We start from the raw sequence: 16,092 nt of genomic DNA, 5'->3' as shown, positions 1-16,092 counted from the left end.
CTGCAAGAAGGTGTGCCGACACAGGAACCAGGCAGGAGACACTTGTGGCTGGACCCTCTGAGATCCAGAAAGGGCTCTATACTCAGCTCCACACACTTTGTAGCCAGTAGGCCAGCAGCCCTAAGAGTCTAGAGTCCCAGCAGGAGATACTCTAGTCTGAAAGAGCCCTATACTAGGCTCCAGGCCCTCCCAACAGCAGTCATGCTGACACAGGAACCCAGCAGGAGATACTCCCAGTTGTGCCCCAGAGATCCTGAAGGGCCCTGTATCTGGCTCCAACCACATCACAGCTGCAGGCCTGGTAGACCTGCCAGCCCAGAAAACCAGTAGAAGACACTCCCATCTTCACCACAGAAGATCCTGAAAGGGCCCTATACTTGGCTCTAGCTCCTCCACTATGATCTAGGGCTAGTCCTGCCCATCTGGGGACTCATCCAGCGATGAGGCAGTAGCCCTCCCAGAGACCTAGTGGGAGCCACACCTGCCATGCACCTAGTAATAGGTGCATTGTCCAAAGACCCAATTGTGGATCCTGAAGAGGATCCTTGTCCCAGAGCCACCCTACTAAACAAGGTACTGGAGACAGTTCCATTCACCCAGGGACCAGACAGGATCCATATCCACCTGCTAATTGTGGAACCCACCATAGCCCCAGCAACAATCTCATAACTAGCTCTAGCACAGCATGATTGTGATTCTGGAGGTAATTCCATCAGACAGGGAACAGACAGAGGTTTGTACCTTTGGAAACCAGTCAGTCTATAATGACTGGAAGAGGTGTCTGCTTCTGTGAATACAGATACCATTGCAAGGCTACATGGATCATGAAGAATCAGGCAAATATCACACCACCAAAGGAAACTAATAATATTCCAATAACCAACCCCAAGGAAGTGGAGATCTATGAATTATCTGACAAAGAATTCAAAATAGTCATCTTAAAGAAATTCAATGAAATGCATAGGACATAGACAACCAAATGAAATTGGGAAAATAATGCATGAACAAAATGAAAAGTTTAATAAAGAAACAGAACCCATAAAAAAAGAGCCAAAACAGAATTCCCCAAACAGGAACAATAATAGAACTGAAAATTCAAGAGAGCTTCAACAACAGACTTGATCATGCAGAAGAATCATCAAACTCAAAGACAGATCATTTAATATTAACCAGCTAGAGGAAAAGAAAAAAAGAGTAAGAAAGAGTGAAGACAGTCTATGTGAATTATGGGACACCATCAAGCAAATAAACATTCACACCATGGGAGGCCCAGAAGGATAAGAGAAAGGTAAAGAAAAATGATTTTAAAAAATAATAGCTGAAAACTTCCCAAATCTAGGGAGAGACACAGACATCAGGTACACAAAGCTCAAAGAACCCCAGGCAAGATCAACCCAAAGAAAATTACTCTGAGGCATATTATAATAAACATGTAGAAACTCAGAGACAAGGAGGGAATTTTGAAAGCCGCAAGAGAAAAATGACTCATCACATACAAGGGAACCCCATAAAGCTATTAGCAGATTTCTCTGCAGAAACCTTGCAGTCCAGGAGGAAGTGGGATAATATATTCAAAGTGCTGAAGCAAAAAACCACCAACCAAGCATACTATATCCAGGAAAACTGTCCTTCAGAAATTATGGAGAAATAAAGACAATCCTAGACAAACAAAAGCTAAGGAAATTCATCACCACTGGACCTGCCTTGCAGAAATGCTAAAGGGAGTTCAAGTTGAAATGAAAGGACACTAAGTACCAATACAAAAACATATAAAAGTATGAAACTCACTGGTAAAGGTAAATATTTAATTAAATTCATAATACCCTAATAGTGTAATGGTGGTATATAAATGACTTCTATCTCTAGTATAAAAGTTAAATATTAAAAATAACTACAACTACAGTAATTTGTCATAGATGCACAATATAAAAAGATGTAAAGTATGACATCAATAGCATAAAATGTGGGGCAAGGAGAAGTAAAAGTGTAGAGTTTTTGTATGCAATTGAAGGCAATTTGTTATCAGCTTAAAATAGACTGTGGTATATACAAAATGTTTTATGTAAACCTCATGTAACACTTATATGTCTTACACAAAAGACAAAGGACCACTTTATAATAATCAAATCAAATAATCAAGTCGATAATCAAATAATCACAAAGGAAGATAGTAAGAGAGGAACAAAGGACATTTAAAAACAGAAAACAACAGCAATAGTAAGTCCTTGCCTATCAATAATTATGCTAAACATAAAAGGACTAAATTATTCAATCAAAAGACACAAAGTGGCTGAATAGATTTTTTTTTTTATTTATTTAAAAAAAAACACAAAATCTAACAACATGCTGTCTATACTCACTTTAGCTTTAAGGACATATATAGGTTGAAAGTGAAGGGATGGGAAAAGACATTCCACGCAAATGGTAACCAAAAGAGAGCAGGAGTGGCTAGACTTCTATCAGATAAAATAGACTTTTAATCAAAATTGGTCACAAGAGACAGAGAAGGTCATTATATAATGATAAAGGAATCAATTCATTGAAAGGATATCACAATTGTAAATATGTATGCACCCAACTGGAGTGCCTAAATATTTAAAGCAAATATTATTAAGAGAATTGAAGGAAGAAACAGACAACAATGCAATCACAGGACTTCAATACCCTGCATTCAGCAATGGATAGATCACTCAGACAGAATATCAATAAGGAAACACTGGATTTGACCTATATCTTGGACCAAATAGACCTAACATAATTATTGATAGGTAAGGACTCACAAACTTACTAATGGGAGAAAAACCAGAAAATTAACAAATGTGTGGAAATTAAACAACACACTCCTGAACAACCAAAGGGTCAAAAAAGAAGTCAAAGGGACACCAAAAAAAAATATCTTGAAAGAAATGAAAATGGAAATACATATCAAAATCTATGGAGTGTAGCAAAAGCTAGTCTAAGAGAGAAGCTGATAGCAATAACACCTACATAAAAAAAACCACAAATGAACAACCTAAATTTACACCTCAAGTAACTAGAAAAAGAAGAACTTAGCCCAAATTTAGCAAAAGTACAAAGATCAGAGCAAAACTAAATGAAATGGAGACCATGAAAACAATAGAAAAGATCAACAAAATGGTTTTTTGAAATGATAAACAAAATTGACAAACCTTTAGCTAAACTAAGATAAAAAGAGAGAATCAATAAATAAAATCAAAACAAAGAAAAGTTACACAACAGAAATACAAAGGATTATAAGAGATTAATATGAACACCAACAAACTGGATAACGGATAAATTCCTAGAAACATACAACCTACCGAAACAGAATCATGAAGAAATAGAAAATCCAAAAAGAGACCAAGAAATAGAAAATCCAAAAAGAGACCAATAATAATAAGTAAGAAGACTAGAATCAGTAATCAAAAATCTCTCAATCCAGAAAAGCCCAGGACCAGATGGTTTCACTGGTGAATTTTACCAAACATTAAAGAATTAATACCAACCCTTCTTAAACACTTCCAAAAAAGTTGAAGAGAAGGGAACACACCAAAATTCATTTTACAAGGCCAGCATTACCCTAATACCAAAGCCATATAAGGACACTACAAGAAAAGAAAACTACAAGGCAATATCTCTGATGAATACAAATGCAAAAATTGTCAACAAATACTACCAAACCAAATTCAACAGCACATTAAGAAGATCATATACCACGAGCAAATAAGATTTTTCCCTGGGATGCAAGGATGGTTCAATACATGAAAACCAATGTGATACACTACATTAATAGAACAAAGGATAAAAACTTATATATCCTCTCAATAGATGCAGAAAAAGCATTTGACAACTCAAAATCCTTTTATGAAAAATGGCCATGAAATGAACTCTCAACAAATTGGATATATCAGGAACATACCTTAACATTAAAGGACATATACAATAAACCCACAGCTAGCATCAAACACAACAATGAAAAGTTGAAAGCTTTCCCACCAAGATCAGGAAGAAGACAAGAACTCCTGCTCTTACCACTTCCATTCAACAAAGTATTGGAAATCTTAGCCAGACCAATCAGGCAAAAAGAAAAAGAAAGTAAGAAGGAAAGAGAGAGAGAGAAAGAAAGAAAGAGAGAGAGAAAAAAAGAGAGAAAGAAAGAGAGAGAGAGAAAGGAAGAGAGAGAAAGAAAGAGAGAGAAAGGAAGAGAGAGAGGGAGAGAGAGAAAGGAAGGAAGGAAGGAAGGAAGGAAGGAAGGAAGGAAGGAAGGAAGGAAGGAAGGAAGAAAGGAAGGAAAAAAGAAAGAAACAAACAAACAAACAAACAAAAGGGAAACTCATAGAAACAGACAGTAGCATGGTGGTTCCCAGCGGCTTGCTGGGGAAAATGGGGAGGTGTTGATCAAAAGGCACAAACGTCCAGTAATTAGATGAGTAAGTTCTGGGGATCGACTGGGCAGATGGCGACTGAAGTTAACAACACTGTATTATATACTTGAAAGTCGGTAAGAGAGTAAATCTTAAATGTTCTCACCACAAAAAAAAAAGAAATGGTAATTACGTAAAGTGATAGAGGTGTTAACTAATCTTACTATGATAATCATTTGAATACATGTGTATCAAATCATCATATTGTATACCTTAAACTTACACAATGTCATATGTCAATTAAAGTTCAATAAAGCTGGGAATAAAAACAATCATTTGCACAACCTAGTCAAAAGATAAAGTCACTTAGAAAAGAAAAAAAATCAAGCTAGCTTCAGGTCTCTCCTCAGCAGCCTGCAACATGAGAAGACACTGGAGCACAAAGCCATATGACACTCAAAGAGAAAAAAGTGAGCCAAGAGCTTTCTGTCCAGCCAAGCTGTCCTTTAAGCATGAAGATATAGAAAAGAACATTTGAAAACCCTGGGAATATTGTTCTTGTGGTTGATTATTCCTTGAGGAAACTATTAGAACTTCAGCCAAACAAGAGATGCCTTGGAAAACCAAAGCAAATGGACTTATAAGTGAGAAATGAATCTATTTAATATTAGAAGTAAAACTAGAACAAACATGAGAATAAGCATATCAGAAGAAAATAAAAACTTAGTCTTTAAGTTGCTTATCTAGTGGTAATAACAGCAGGCTAACCAACAGGATAATGACGGTTAGGCAAAACAGCACCCATAATTTATTTACCTATCAACTATGAACCTATCATGTACCTATGACCTATCAACTATGTACCAGGTGCTGTATAAAACACTGTGTGGGAGGTAACCTGGGTGGCTCAGTTGGTTGGGTGTCTGACTCTTGATTTCGGCTCAGGTCATGATCTCAGGATTGTGAGATTGAGCCCCACGTTGGGCTTCATGCTCAGCACAGAGTTGGCTTAATTGGCTTGAGACTCTCTCTCCCTCTTCCCCTCCCCCCTCCTCTCAAATAATTAAATAAATCTTTTTAAAAAAATAAAACACTGTGTGTGGTACATACACACCCACACAATGTACACATACATACGTATACATACATAAACACATATTCACACACACATATATGTATTCCTAACAACCCACAAAGCAAACACCATTATCCTCATTCATCAGTAAGAAAGCTAAAGCTCAGATTGGTTAGGTACTTAACCAAGATCACACAGCTAAGTGATAAACCCATACTCAGGTCTGACTCCAAAGCCAGGACTCTTGATTCTACTGCATTTGAGTTCCTAGAACATAGGGCAGTGCCTTATTCTGCCTCATCATTTAACACAGACAATATAAGAGAATAGTAACAATCTATTATTCCCATTTTGTAGATGAGGAACGGGAGGCAGAAAGGTTAAATACCTTGCCTAAAGTTACACAGCTATTTAGTGACAGGGCCAGCCAGTGTGGCCGAGAGAGTGCTAGGCAACAGACATATGATGCAAGCCACATATATAATTTCAAATTTTCTAGCAGCCACATTTTAGAAAGTAAAAAGAAATAAGTGAACTTAACTTTATTAATACATTTGCTATCACTCAATATATTCATATTATCATCTCATCATATCTATATTAAAAATTATCTGTTGGGCACCTGGGTGGCTCAGTCGTTAAGCGTCTGCCTTCGGCTCAGGTCATGATCCTGGGGTCCTGGGATCGAGCCCCGCATCGGGCTCCCTGCCCCACGGGAAGCCTGCTTCTCCCTCTCCCACTCCCCCTGCTTGTGTTCCCTCTCTCGCTGTGTCTCTCTCTGTCAAATAAATAAATAAAATCTTAAAAAAATAAAAATAAAAATTATCTGTTATTTTACATTTTTTCCATACTAAATCTTTGAAATCCAGTATATATTTTACACTTACAGCACATATCAATTGGACTCAACACATTTCAAGTGTTCAGTAGTCATAAGTGGCCAGTGGCTTCTTTACTGGATGGAGAAACTCTAGACCTACATGTGCCACCAACTTAATACCACACAAACTCTCCATTTTCCATTCTCCAGCATCTATCCCTGAAGTGTTATTTTACAAAATAAAAAAAAAAAGTAAACAGTTATATTATCTCAGTGGTTTCCATCTCTACAGAAAAGCCATCCTAGGGTTAGAGTTTCACCTTTATAGAAGGTCACATTTATGTATGTCAGTGGATCATATTGTGTGACAGTGATCTGTTCTCCTTGTATTTTCTGTTCCCCACCCTCCCTCCATATTCAGGCAGATATCAGGCACATTGCAATCTGCCCCAAAGGAGGCAGGGCAGAAAGACAAAGTAGCCGGCAAGACATTCTGGCTTTTTCTTTTGAAGCCTAAACCTCTAAGAGAGGCCTTAGGATTTACAGAGCAGGTAGCTTTGAAGAAGCAGGAGGGAGAGAGGCGTTGTCCCAGATGAGGAGATTCCCTATAGTTTGGGGGAGAAGAGGAGAGGGTCCCAGGAGAAGATGGGAACTGGCTCCACATCTCTGCAGCACCTTGGGAGGCAGGTGCATGGTGAATCGGGCAGGGTAGGGTGGGGTCCACAGAACACTCCCACATCCCAAGCTCAGCATGGGAGCAGCAGAGAACTGGTTGACCAGGAGTGGCCATAAGAAAAGGATGATGAGTATTTATGGAGCAATTTGGGGGAACAGATGTCCAATGACTAGAGCCCCACCTGAAGGGTTTCATAGCACTGCCTAGGACCTACAAACCTTGGGGAAAGCTCAGGAGGAGAACTCTGAGATAAACTGATGTTAATTTCCTGCCAGTCTACTAGGATAGAAGGGCCCTGGAATCAAAAATTAAACTGATTTCGAGAAATCAAAGAATATGACCAACCTTGCTTTTGTGACCAGACATTCATATCTGACATTAGAGGTCTCACTTAAGTGCACAGTGTCCCCCACACAAGCATTACACGCGAGCCAATTCACATCTAGTCAATGGTTGTAACTATTGGAAACTGATGTGCAGAGAAGGTGTGGCCTCACTACAGATGTGGGGAATACCAGTGACCTAAGATAAGACTAAGTTTCAAAGAATACCACAGAATACTTTTAAGTCGTAGTAAGATACAAAGCAATCAGCAGAAAGGCCACTTGGGGTTTGCTTAGACTTATTAGTTTCCCTGACTCCCTGAGAATGCCCAGAAACAGGGATGTGGAAGATAATTTTGAAGAAGGAAGAACTATTTCAGCAGCACCAGCTGAAGCCCTACCAGCCAGGGCAAATGAAGCCTGTCACTGTGGTCAAGTGTAGGCTGCCATGTTTAGAGGATTAGGAAGCTCAAGTCCACAGATTCCTTAAGACCCAGCCATCAACACAAGGAAACCCTGCTACCTGCCTATCTGACTCACACCTTAACCTCTCATCAAAGAGGTGGCCTGGGACACCTGCCAGGAGAATGTGGGGGAAGGTGAAGCCCGGCTCGGGCAAGAACAGTGAAAGTATTGTCCAGTTCTGGAGAGGAATCTTTTCTTAAAAAAAAAAAAGCTGAGAGTTCAGGGAAGCTCAAATGCCTCGTTTTATTTTGCTTATGGATGAGATGAATATTTCATGATATACAAAGACCATGAAGAGAACCCATCCTCATTAACTGAGAGGGAAGTCAAGCTGCAGGGGGCTGGGTGGCTCAGAAGAGCTCAAGAAAGTAGCATCACTCCAGTCCCACAGTAATTAGGCTCTGTTGGTACCCCTTCTCCTCTCCAGCAGTTAGTCAAGCCCACAACAAAGAAAGAGGCAAGGACACCTACATGGAGAGAAACACGGAAGAGGAGAGTGATCTATGCCCCACGAATATAAACATGAGCAGGGACCCAGCCAACTCTGGGCAGAAAGCCAAGGGGAAGGATGGCTGTGAGGACGGAAAGCACAGAACTACAGCTTCGGGTAGGCATCACCTGCCAGATTAAATCTCCTGCAATTCCTAAATCTAAACCAAAGATCCTGTTCTCTACAATGAGGAAAGCCCATCCAAGGGTGACGGAACATGCCTAGATGGGATGGAGCCTGGGCTGGGAGGAAGTGGAATCTCTAAGGCAGGAAGTCATCCCCAGAAGTGAAAGGTAAGAAGTCCACCCAGGGGTCAGGTTCCCACACCCAACTCCTGGGAGCCTAGGGTTATGACCCAGCCAGCCCAATGCTACCAATGTCCTGCAAGCCCAATGCCAGCCAGTGACCTGGCCCCACCCTCTTGTAGGTGACAAACCATTCCTTTCTTAAAACGTGGAGATTTTGCTTCAGGAAATGTGGATGGCTGAGATCATGTCATGACCTTTGCAATATCACTATTGCACCCTACACACACACACACAACACACATGCACATGCACACGCACACACACTTTCCCTTTGTCATTACTCTGTGCTTGCTGGGTTCAGGGGATGTCCACAGCAGGCGAAAAACAGTCTGCACAATTCCCCCTAATGTGTGAGAAAATGGGAATGAGGTAGTGCAAAAAAGATTATGAAATTTTTAACTGATCTATCTTACATACCAGAGTATGTGAAGAGAGATTCCTGCCTCCCCTGGTTTCTGGACCCTTCCCAAACCACCACTAAAAGATGCTGTCCTGTCGGTGACTCATAGGCCACAAGCAGATGCCTTATAAGCAGCCCAAGAGAAGAGAAGGGAGAGGAGCGTCAGGAAGGAGTCCTCAGAAAGGCAATATGCAGAGGGGACAGAAAAACCCAAGCAAAGGCAGTGGGAGAGACATCTTTGAGGGTTCAACTGAGAGTGAACACGTGTTGTTCTAAGGAGGCAGCAAACATTTAGACAGGGCTAGAAAGTAGGGGCCCTATGCAAAAGTGAGGTTACAACATGGGACAGGACCGAGCAAGCACTACCGTGCTTGATCAATACAAAACTTTAGCAAGAGCTATGAATGCACTCCCCAAATATTTAAATTTAAAATAATGTCATTTCAACATACCTATGTTCAATTCTTTGATATTTTCAACCACTTTTAATAACCCAGAAACAATCATTAAAAATAACAAATTAAAACATGTGTCCAGAGGCATACATTTTTTCCCTTTACCTCAGGCTCCCATACGACTTAACACATCATCTTTGCTGGAGCTTGTCTTTATTTAAAATTGTGACATTTTTGATCACCATGGGTTTTTTGGCATTAATTTTGAACTTTTAAAACACTGCACTGTAATATTATTTAAACAAACACATGAAAAGATGCTCAAAATCACTAATCATTAGGAAAATGCAAATCAAAACCACAATAAGATACCACCAGACACCCATGAGGATGGCAACTAACCAAAACCAAAAAGATAACAAACTAAAAAAAACAGAAAACAACAGATGTTGGAGATGATGTGGAGAAACTGTGCACTGTCAGTGGGGACATAAAACAGAGCAGCCACTGTGGAAAACAAAATGGAGATTCCTCAAAAATTAAAAATAGAATTACCATATATGATCCAGATATTCCACTTTAGGGTATATATTCTAAGAGCAGAAAGCACAGTCTCAAAGAGATATTTGTACACGCATGTTCACAGAGGCACCACGCACAACAGCCAAAAGGAGGAAGCAACCCAGTGTCCACTGATGGATAAATGGACAAACAAAACATGGTCTATACATACAAGAGAGTATTATTCAGTCTTCAAAAGGAAGGAAATTCTGACACACGCTACAACATGGATGAACCTGGAGGACATATGCTAAGTAAAATAAGCCAGACACAAAATGACTTCTATGAGATATTTAAAATAGTCCATTTCAGAGACAGGAAGTAGAATGGTAGATGCCACGAACTGGGGGAGGTGAGAATGGGGGTTTGTTGTTTTAATGGGTACAGAGTTTCAGTTTTGCAGATGAGAAGAGTTCTGGAGATTGGGTGCACAGCAATGTGAATGTATTTAGCTCTACTGAACTATACACTCAAAAACAGTTAAGATAGTATATTTTACTTTATGTACATTTTACTACAGTTTTTAAAACGATTATTTGTCTTGACTAGAGTTTTTCCATATTGGGGTAGTGCACGGGGTAATGGGAAGTCATACTCTGAAAGCCAATTATCTGGAGTCTAGAAAGTCAGTAATAGCAGGAAAAGCAAGAAATCTCTTCTAGTTGCCAGGTCAGTTCTCTGAGCAGTGTCCCTCCAACCATTCAGTCTCTCCTCTCCATGCAACAGGAGGCACCAAGAACTCCTGAGCAGGTGTTCCTGAGTGGGGGGTCCTCCCTCCCCAGCCCGTAGACGGGCCCGAGCAAACTTATACTGGCAAATGCTTGACCCCAAGGGTGGGAAATGGGGAACGGGACCTGAGCAGGAAGGACTGATCATCTGCCTCTGAGGCCTCAGGTTGGGTTGGAAGCCACACATTTTCCAAACCAGAATAGTCTGTCAAGGATTTCTGGGCAGTTTTTGAGTGGGAGAAATGCAATGTTGGCATTTCTGGGACATCATGATTGATAGAAGAGACAAGATCGTGTATTTAGGATCTGGGCTCTCTCCTCAAATTCAGAACGTGGGATCACTGAAATGGCATTAGAACAGCAGGCCATGCTCTGAGCACTTCAGACTAAGAAAATGGTTTAAACTATAATTTAATTTGTATGAGTCACAGGGTTGGGGAAGATGGTAGATGCTGAAAATGTAGGCTATGCAGCCAGATCGGTTTCTCTCTATAACTAAGTTACCAAGGAACACATAAGCCAAAACTGAACCCCTTTACAGAAACTGGCATGCTTTGGGAAACCGGTGACACCTCACACTCTTTACCCTGATTCAAACATTGACCACTAGGCTTAATCTCGTACATTACTTTTACTAGGCATGGCATACATCCTGAATTAATTCTTTTTTGTTAGATTAGCATTATTAACCTTGCTTAACAATTGACATTTTTTTAAATTCTCTGGAGATAGCCACTTCGCCATCAGAACAAAGGTATAAGCTACCTAGAGCAGTACCACCGAAGAGCTCTAGCAGAACCTCTCCCCTGCTCGCTTGGGGGCACTAAGAATCTGAATCCACAAAGTGTGTTATCAGGGACAGGCTTTGTGACTCAAACTCCTGCCTGGTCTCCTGACCCCCTAGCCCCTTAATGCAACTGCCTCCTCCTCAGGCCCCATGCTCTTCTCCCGGGAGCCTCTGTAGCACCATCATGTGAACAGAGGAACCTGTTAAGCAGATGTATCCTGTAGCTTCTTCGCTTCTCGCAAAGAGTAGTTCTTGCCTTACACTGAAGCTAGAGGTCTCTGTCAATAACAAAATGAGTAGGAGGGTGGAGGTCGGGATGGGCTCTCTCAGACCTCTAGCTGGGTCACACCGCAGCATCTCACACTCGAACACGAGCTTCCTTCCCTGCTTTCCTCAGCAGGGTTCACTCGGTATCTTTGGCACTTTGCAATTTCATCAGCCCCAAAGAAACTCCCACCTCTTGGTTTTCTGAGTAACCTTCCAGCACTGTTTTTTCTGAACCTACTCCTCACTGATTTGGTGACCTCATTTTCTATGCCTGTGAAACTCTCTGATCATACTCTCTGATAAAAAGGGGAAGTTCACTCTGCCTCCACAGAGGTTCCTGTGGGGCCGGGGCTCTGGCCCTCCCAAGAGGCAGGTCAATCCGCTGTCTGCCGTCACTGACAGGTGGGACAGCAGAAAACCCACAAGATGTGTTGGCATCCTGGCTACAGCATCCGCTAACCTGGGCAGCAGAGCAGTTCTGCCTTCCCAGGAACTGAGTCCAGCACTGAAACATTCGGGCCACATCTCCAGAAGGTTCTCAAGTTCGTTCAACGCACATAACTTAGGCCACTTCCCTGGGTGGTAATAAACTTATGCCTGTTGCTGGGCTGACAGATTCAGCAGTAATATCATGAACTGCCCCTGGACCATATAAATAATGAAAAAGATTCCATTAGTCCCTAACTAGTGCTTTATTTCCTAAAGTTACAGAAAATCACACTGTGTTGTTGTGTGTTTTTTGGATCCCAGGTACCTGGAGGGCGTTTTCCTTTCAGTTTCCTTAAATTCCAAGTAATTACACTGTCACCATCCTTTACGGCAAGTGGGGGAAACTCCACACACTCTGTTCTCTCCGCAAATGCATGGAATCTGAAACAGCAAGAGATTTGCAACATTAGGCTAGTAATGCTATTTGTGCATGTCTACTCATTCTCCCAACACCGTGAATTTACTCTGCTGTGGTGCCGAGCATCTTAGATGTTTCACGGCTATTCCCTGTACCTGGTCAGTTCTGCCAAAACAAAAGACAGGGAGGCAAAACAGAAGAGCGAACTGTGAATGTTGTTGGGATTTTAACGCATGACTCCTCTCTTCTCTTAGAGGGTAATTAACCCAACCAAATGGTATGTATTGACCCTGAAAAAATGATACCCTCTACTTTATATTTATCCTTCTGTTCCCAGGGTTCAATCATGTCAAAAGAGTGTTGACAAGCCAACAGTCTAATGAGGCCTCAACAGTGCCCACGGCCCGGTGGGTTCAGTGTTGAAAGCTGGTGACAACAGGCACCATTGGCTCATCTGCCAATTGCCGACGGGCTTCAGTCAACTTTAACTCGGCAAATATGCACTTCCCCAGAAACTAAGCGGAAACCCTAATGAAAAGAATTCTTGTGTGGACAAGTTTTTAGGGCCTGACTCCTCAAAATGTGATCCGAGGGGCAGCAGCAGCACCTGGGAGCTGCTTAGGAATGCACATTCCTGGGCCCTACCTGGAGCTGCTGAGTCAGAATAAGCACTTGAACAAGATCCCTGGGGGATTCAAGAAGCACTGGTGTGGTCTACAAAATGAGGGGCTAAGCACACCCTTGACAATCTGGAATCCAAAAAGTCAATGATAGCAGGAAATTTCTTTCAGATTAACAGATCATCTCTGGGTAATGCTCTTCTGACCCCTTAAGAGTTCCACCTTTGCCTGTTTCTCAGCACGAAGAGAATCCTGAAGCAGGGGCTGGGATGGACAGATGGATGCACGGATGGTAGGAGAGGTGTGGGGGCTTTACCTGGGCCATGGAAAGCCTGGGTCCTATTTCTAGAGGGTTTCAGGTGAGACTAAAACAATGACAATGGCAATCCACAAGCCAGCCTTGTCCCAACAGCCCTCTTGAGGCCAATGGACCCTTAACCTGGCCATGCCTGCCTCCCACAGGTGCTTCCACTAGAGCAGACCTGTGATCTCCTTACAAAGCGGAGGGGGGATGGCTGAGGTTTGTCCTGCCAGGTCCCACACCCTGAGTGCCAAGGCCTTTGGTGCCCAGGACTTTCTACTCTCTGATCTGTTCTCCAGATTAGAAAAGAGAACAGGGCAGACACTCCCTCTGGCTAACACAACCTCATTTATGCAGAAAGCAAAACATGCTTTGCAGGTTGGTGGCTCTGTTCAGACACAGACTCAGGCACGGGGGAACCAAGAATCCAGCCTCCCTGCAAGCTGAGCTCAGGGCACGCCCTTTAGAGTTCCATAATGACTGCACTTCAGCTGAGGCTCACCAGCGAAGGGTGTGCGGAGGCCAACCAAGAGACTTGGGGATCTGGCAGGGGTGGAGCAGGCAGGAGCCCCACCGGTTGTGGGTTGGGCTCACTTGCAAGGGCCAGAGCAGGGACAGAAAAGCATGTCTACAAATCGTCCTCTCCGGGAAAACTCACATTCAATGGTACATGGCCTAAAAATCAAGAGCTGAACTGCAGCTTCTCCCATTTTAAATTACTCCCTAACCTCTCACCTGCCCAGAGAAAGTGCCCCACGTGAATCAAGCAGAGGACCAGCAAGACAGGGAGTCCTGCCAGTTGCCTTCTACTCTCTCCACTAGCAAAAGTGGGACAGTGAGCCCCCCTGTATTTGGGGGGATTTAGGAACCCAGAATTGAAGCCAAACACCTAATGTTAAAAGATTTCAAAGTTTTAATGGTAGCCAGAGCAGTGGTCTTCAGAATCACCAGGGATCCTGTTAAGTATGAGTATTCTTGGCCCTCCCGTAACACCCAAAAATCAGGATCTCTGGGGCTGTGGCCAAGATATCTGCATTTTAATCAAACTCCCTAGGCAGCTCTTATGCAAAGTGAGTGATTAAATTCCTGTTCCCAGGATCCCCTCTATTATGTAGAATCAGGCTGTAAGGTGAAGCCCTGGACCTCTGAATTATTAACAAGCTCCCCAGGCAAATGTGATGAGCAATCAAATTTGGGAACACATGCTCAAGGGCAGTAATTGTACCCATTTCAGACAGGCTAACTGAGGCAAGAACTCAGTCATTCTCCTTATAAACGCATAAGTAGCTGATCTCTCTCCACAAGGGACCTAAACCTATCCACACAGACAAGGGGATGGGTATGTTTTTAAAATGTAGATTCAGTTATTTTTCAGCTATGATGAGGCCACCAGATCAGTATAACTACCACTGAAAATATAGTTTGCTACTCACAGTTCCTGCTATAGACTGTATTGTGGCCCCACCCCCCAAATTCATATGTTGAAGCCTTAACCCCCCAATGTAACCATATTTGACCGTATTTGGAGATAGAGCCTTTAGGAGGTAATTAAGGTTAAACGAGGTCATAAGGCTAGGGCCCTGATCCAACAGAATTAGTACTTTTTTTTTTTTTAGATTTATTTTAGAGAGAGAGAAAGAGCATGTGCACAAGCAAAGAGAGGGGCAGAGAGAGAGGGAGAGAATCTCAAGCAGTCAAGCAGACTCCCTGCTGAGCGCAGAGCCCCATGGGGCAGCTTGATCTCTCCACCCTAAGATCATGACCTGAGCAGAAATCAAGAGTCAGACGCTTAACCAACTGAGCTACCCAGGCACCCCAGGATTAGTATCTTTTTAAGAAGATATACCAGAGAACTTACAGGCATGTTTGTGCTTTCTCTCTCTCTCTCTCTCTCCCCCTTCATCCTTCCTTTCCTCTGTCCCATGAGAGGATATAGTTAAGAAGGCAGCCTGGAAGAGAGTACTCACCAGAAATCTGCCAGCACCTTGATCTTGGGCTTCCTAGCCTCCAGAAGTGTGAGAAATAAATTTCTATTGTTTAAGCCATCCAGTCTGTGGTATCTGGCGACCCAAACTAACTACTAATACAGTTCTCAAGAGGAGGGGGCACACCCCATCACACCGGGCCACACAGGGAAGCACCAGGGCCGGTCAGGAGGCATGAGGGAACAAGGGGAAAACATGGGCCAGAGTCTTTAGTGTGGATTCTGCAGCATGGAATGGGTGAGGCAGAGCAGGCAGGTTTGGGATGGGCTAGTTGAATAACTTCAGTGGGTTCTGGGGTGTAGGAGCTGCCCCAAGCTGTCCAGTACCGGGCCCCGCCATGATTACTGCAGGGGAATAGTGGTCCTGAGCATGAGTGCCTGCTGGCACTGAGTGGGCTCTGGATCAGTTAGCTTGCATATGAAAGGTACACTCCTGGGTGAGTCAGCTAAGCTCTCTAGGACTTAGCTGGCCTTGGAGGGGGCAGCAAGGACCCTGATGTCAAACCATCAGAATTACAGAAAGTAACAAGGCAAGATTAATACAGCGTGGAGAAAAAAAGGCCTAGAGACTAAAGACCACCCGAAAGAGGAGAGCACAAGAACAGACTGGTTAGGAAGACCACTGCTGATCTTGCGGAAGCAGGCAGCTCACCCACTGTCCCTCAAGAGCACATTTTCTGC

At 42.7% G+C, this 16,092-nt stretch overlaps 1 protein-coding gene across 1 annotated transcript in view; it reads right to left on the bottom strand.

Moving 5' to 3' along the window:
• The window catches only part of VWA3B (von Willebrand factor A domain containing 3B), a 211,482-nt gene that overhangs the window by 163,454 nt on the left and 31,936 nt on the right, over positions 1-16,092 (bottom strand). Inside the window, exon 7 of the mRNA XM_045886208.2 lies at positions 12,414-12,529. Within this exon, the coding sequence (XP_045742164.1) occupies positions 12,414-12,529 (116 nt within the window). The remainder of the gene's footprint in view (positions 1-12,413; positions 12,530-16,092) is intronic.

This window comes from Mirounga angustirostris, unplaced genomic scaffold (assembly GCF_029215605.1).
Source record: "Mirounga angustirostris isolate CCGP_5_RB_7025 unplaced genomic scaffold, mMirAng1.0.hap1 SCAF_10, whole genome shotgun sequence".
Lineage (NCBI taxonomy): Eukaryota > Metazoa > Chordata > Mammalia > Carnivora > Phocidae > Mirounga > Mirounga angustirostris.
This window is presented reverse-complemented; position numbering and strand designations above follow the sequence as displayed.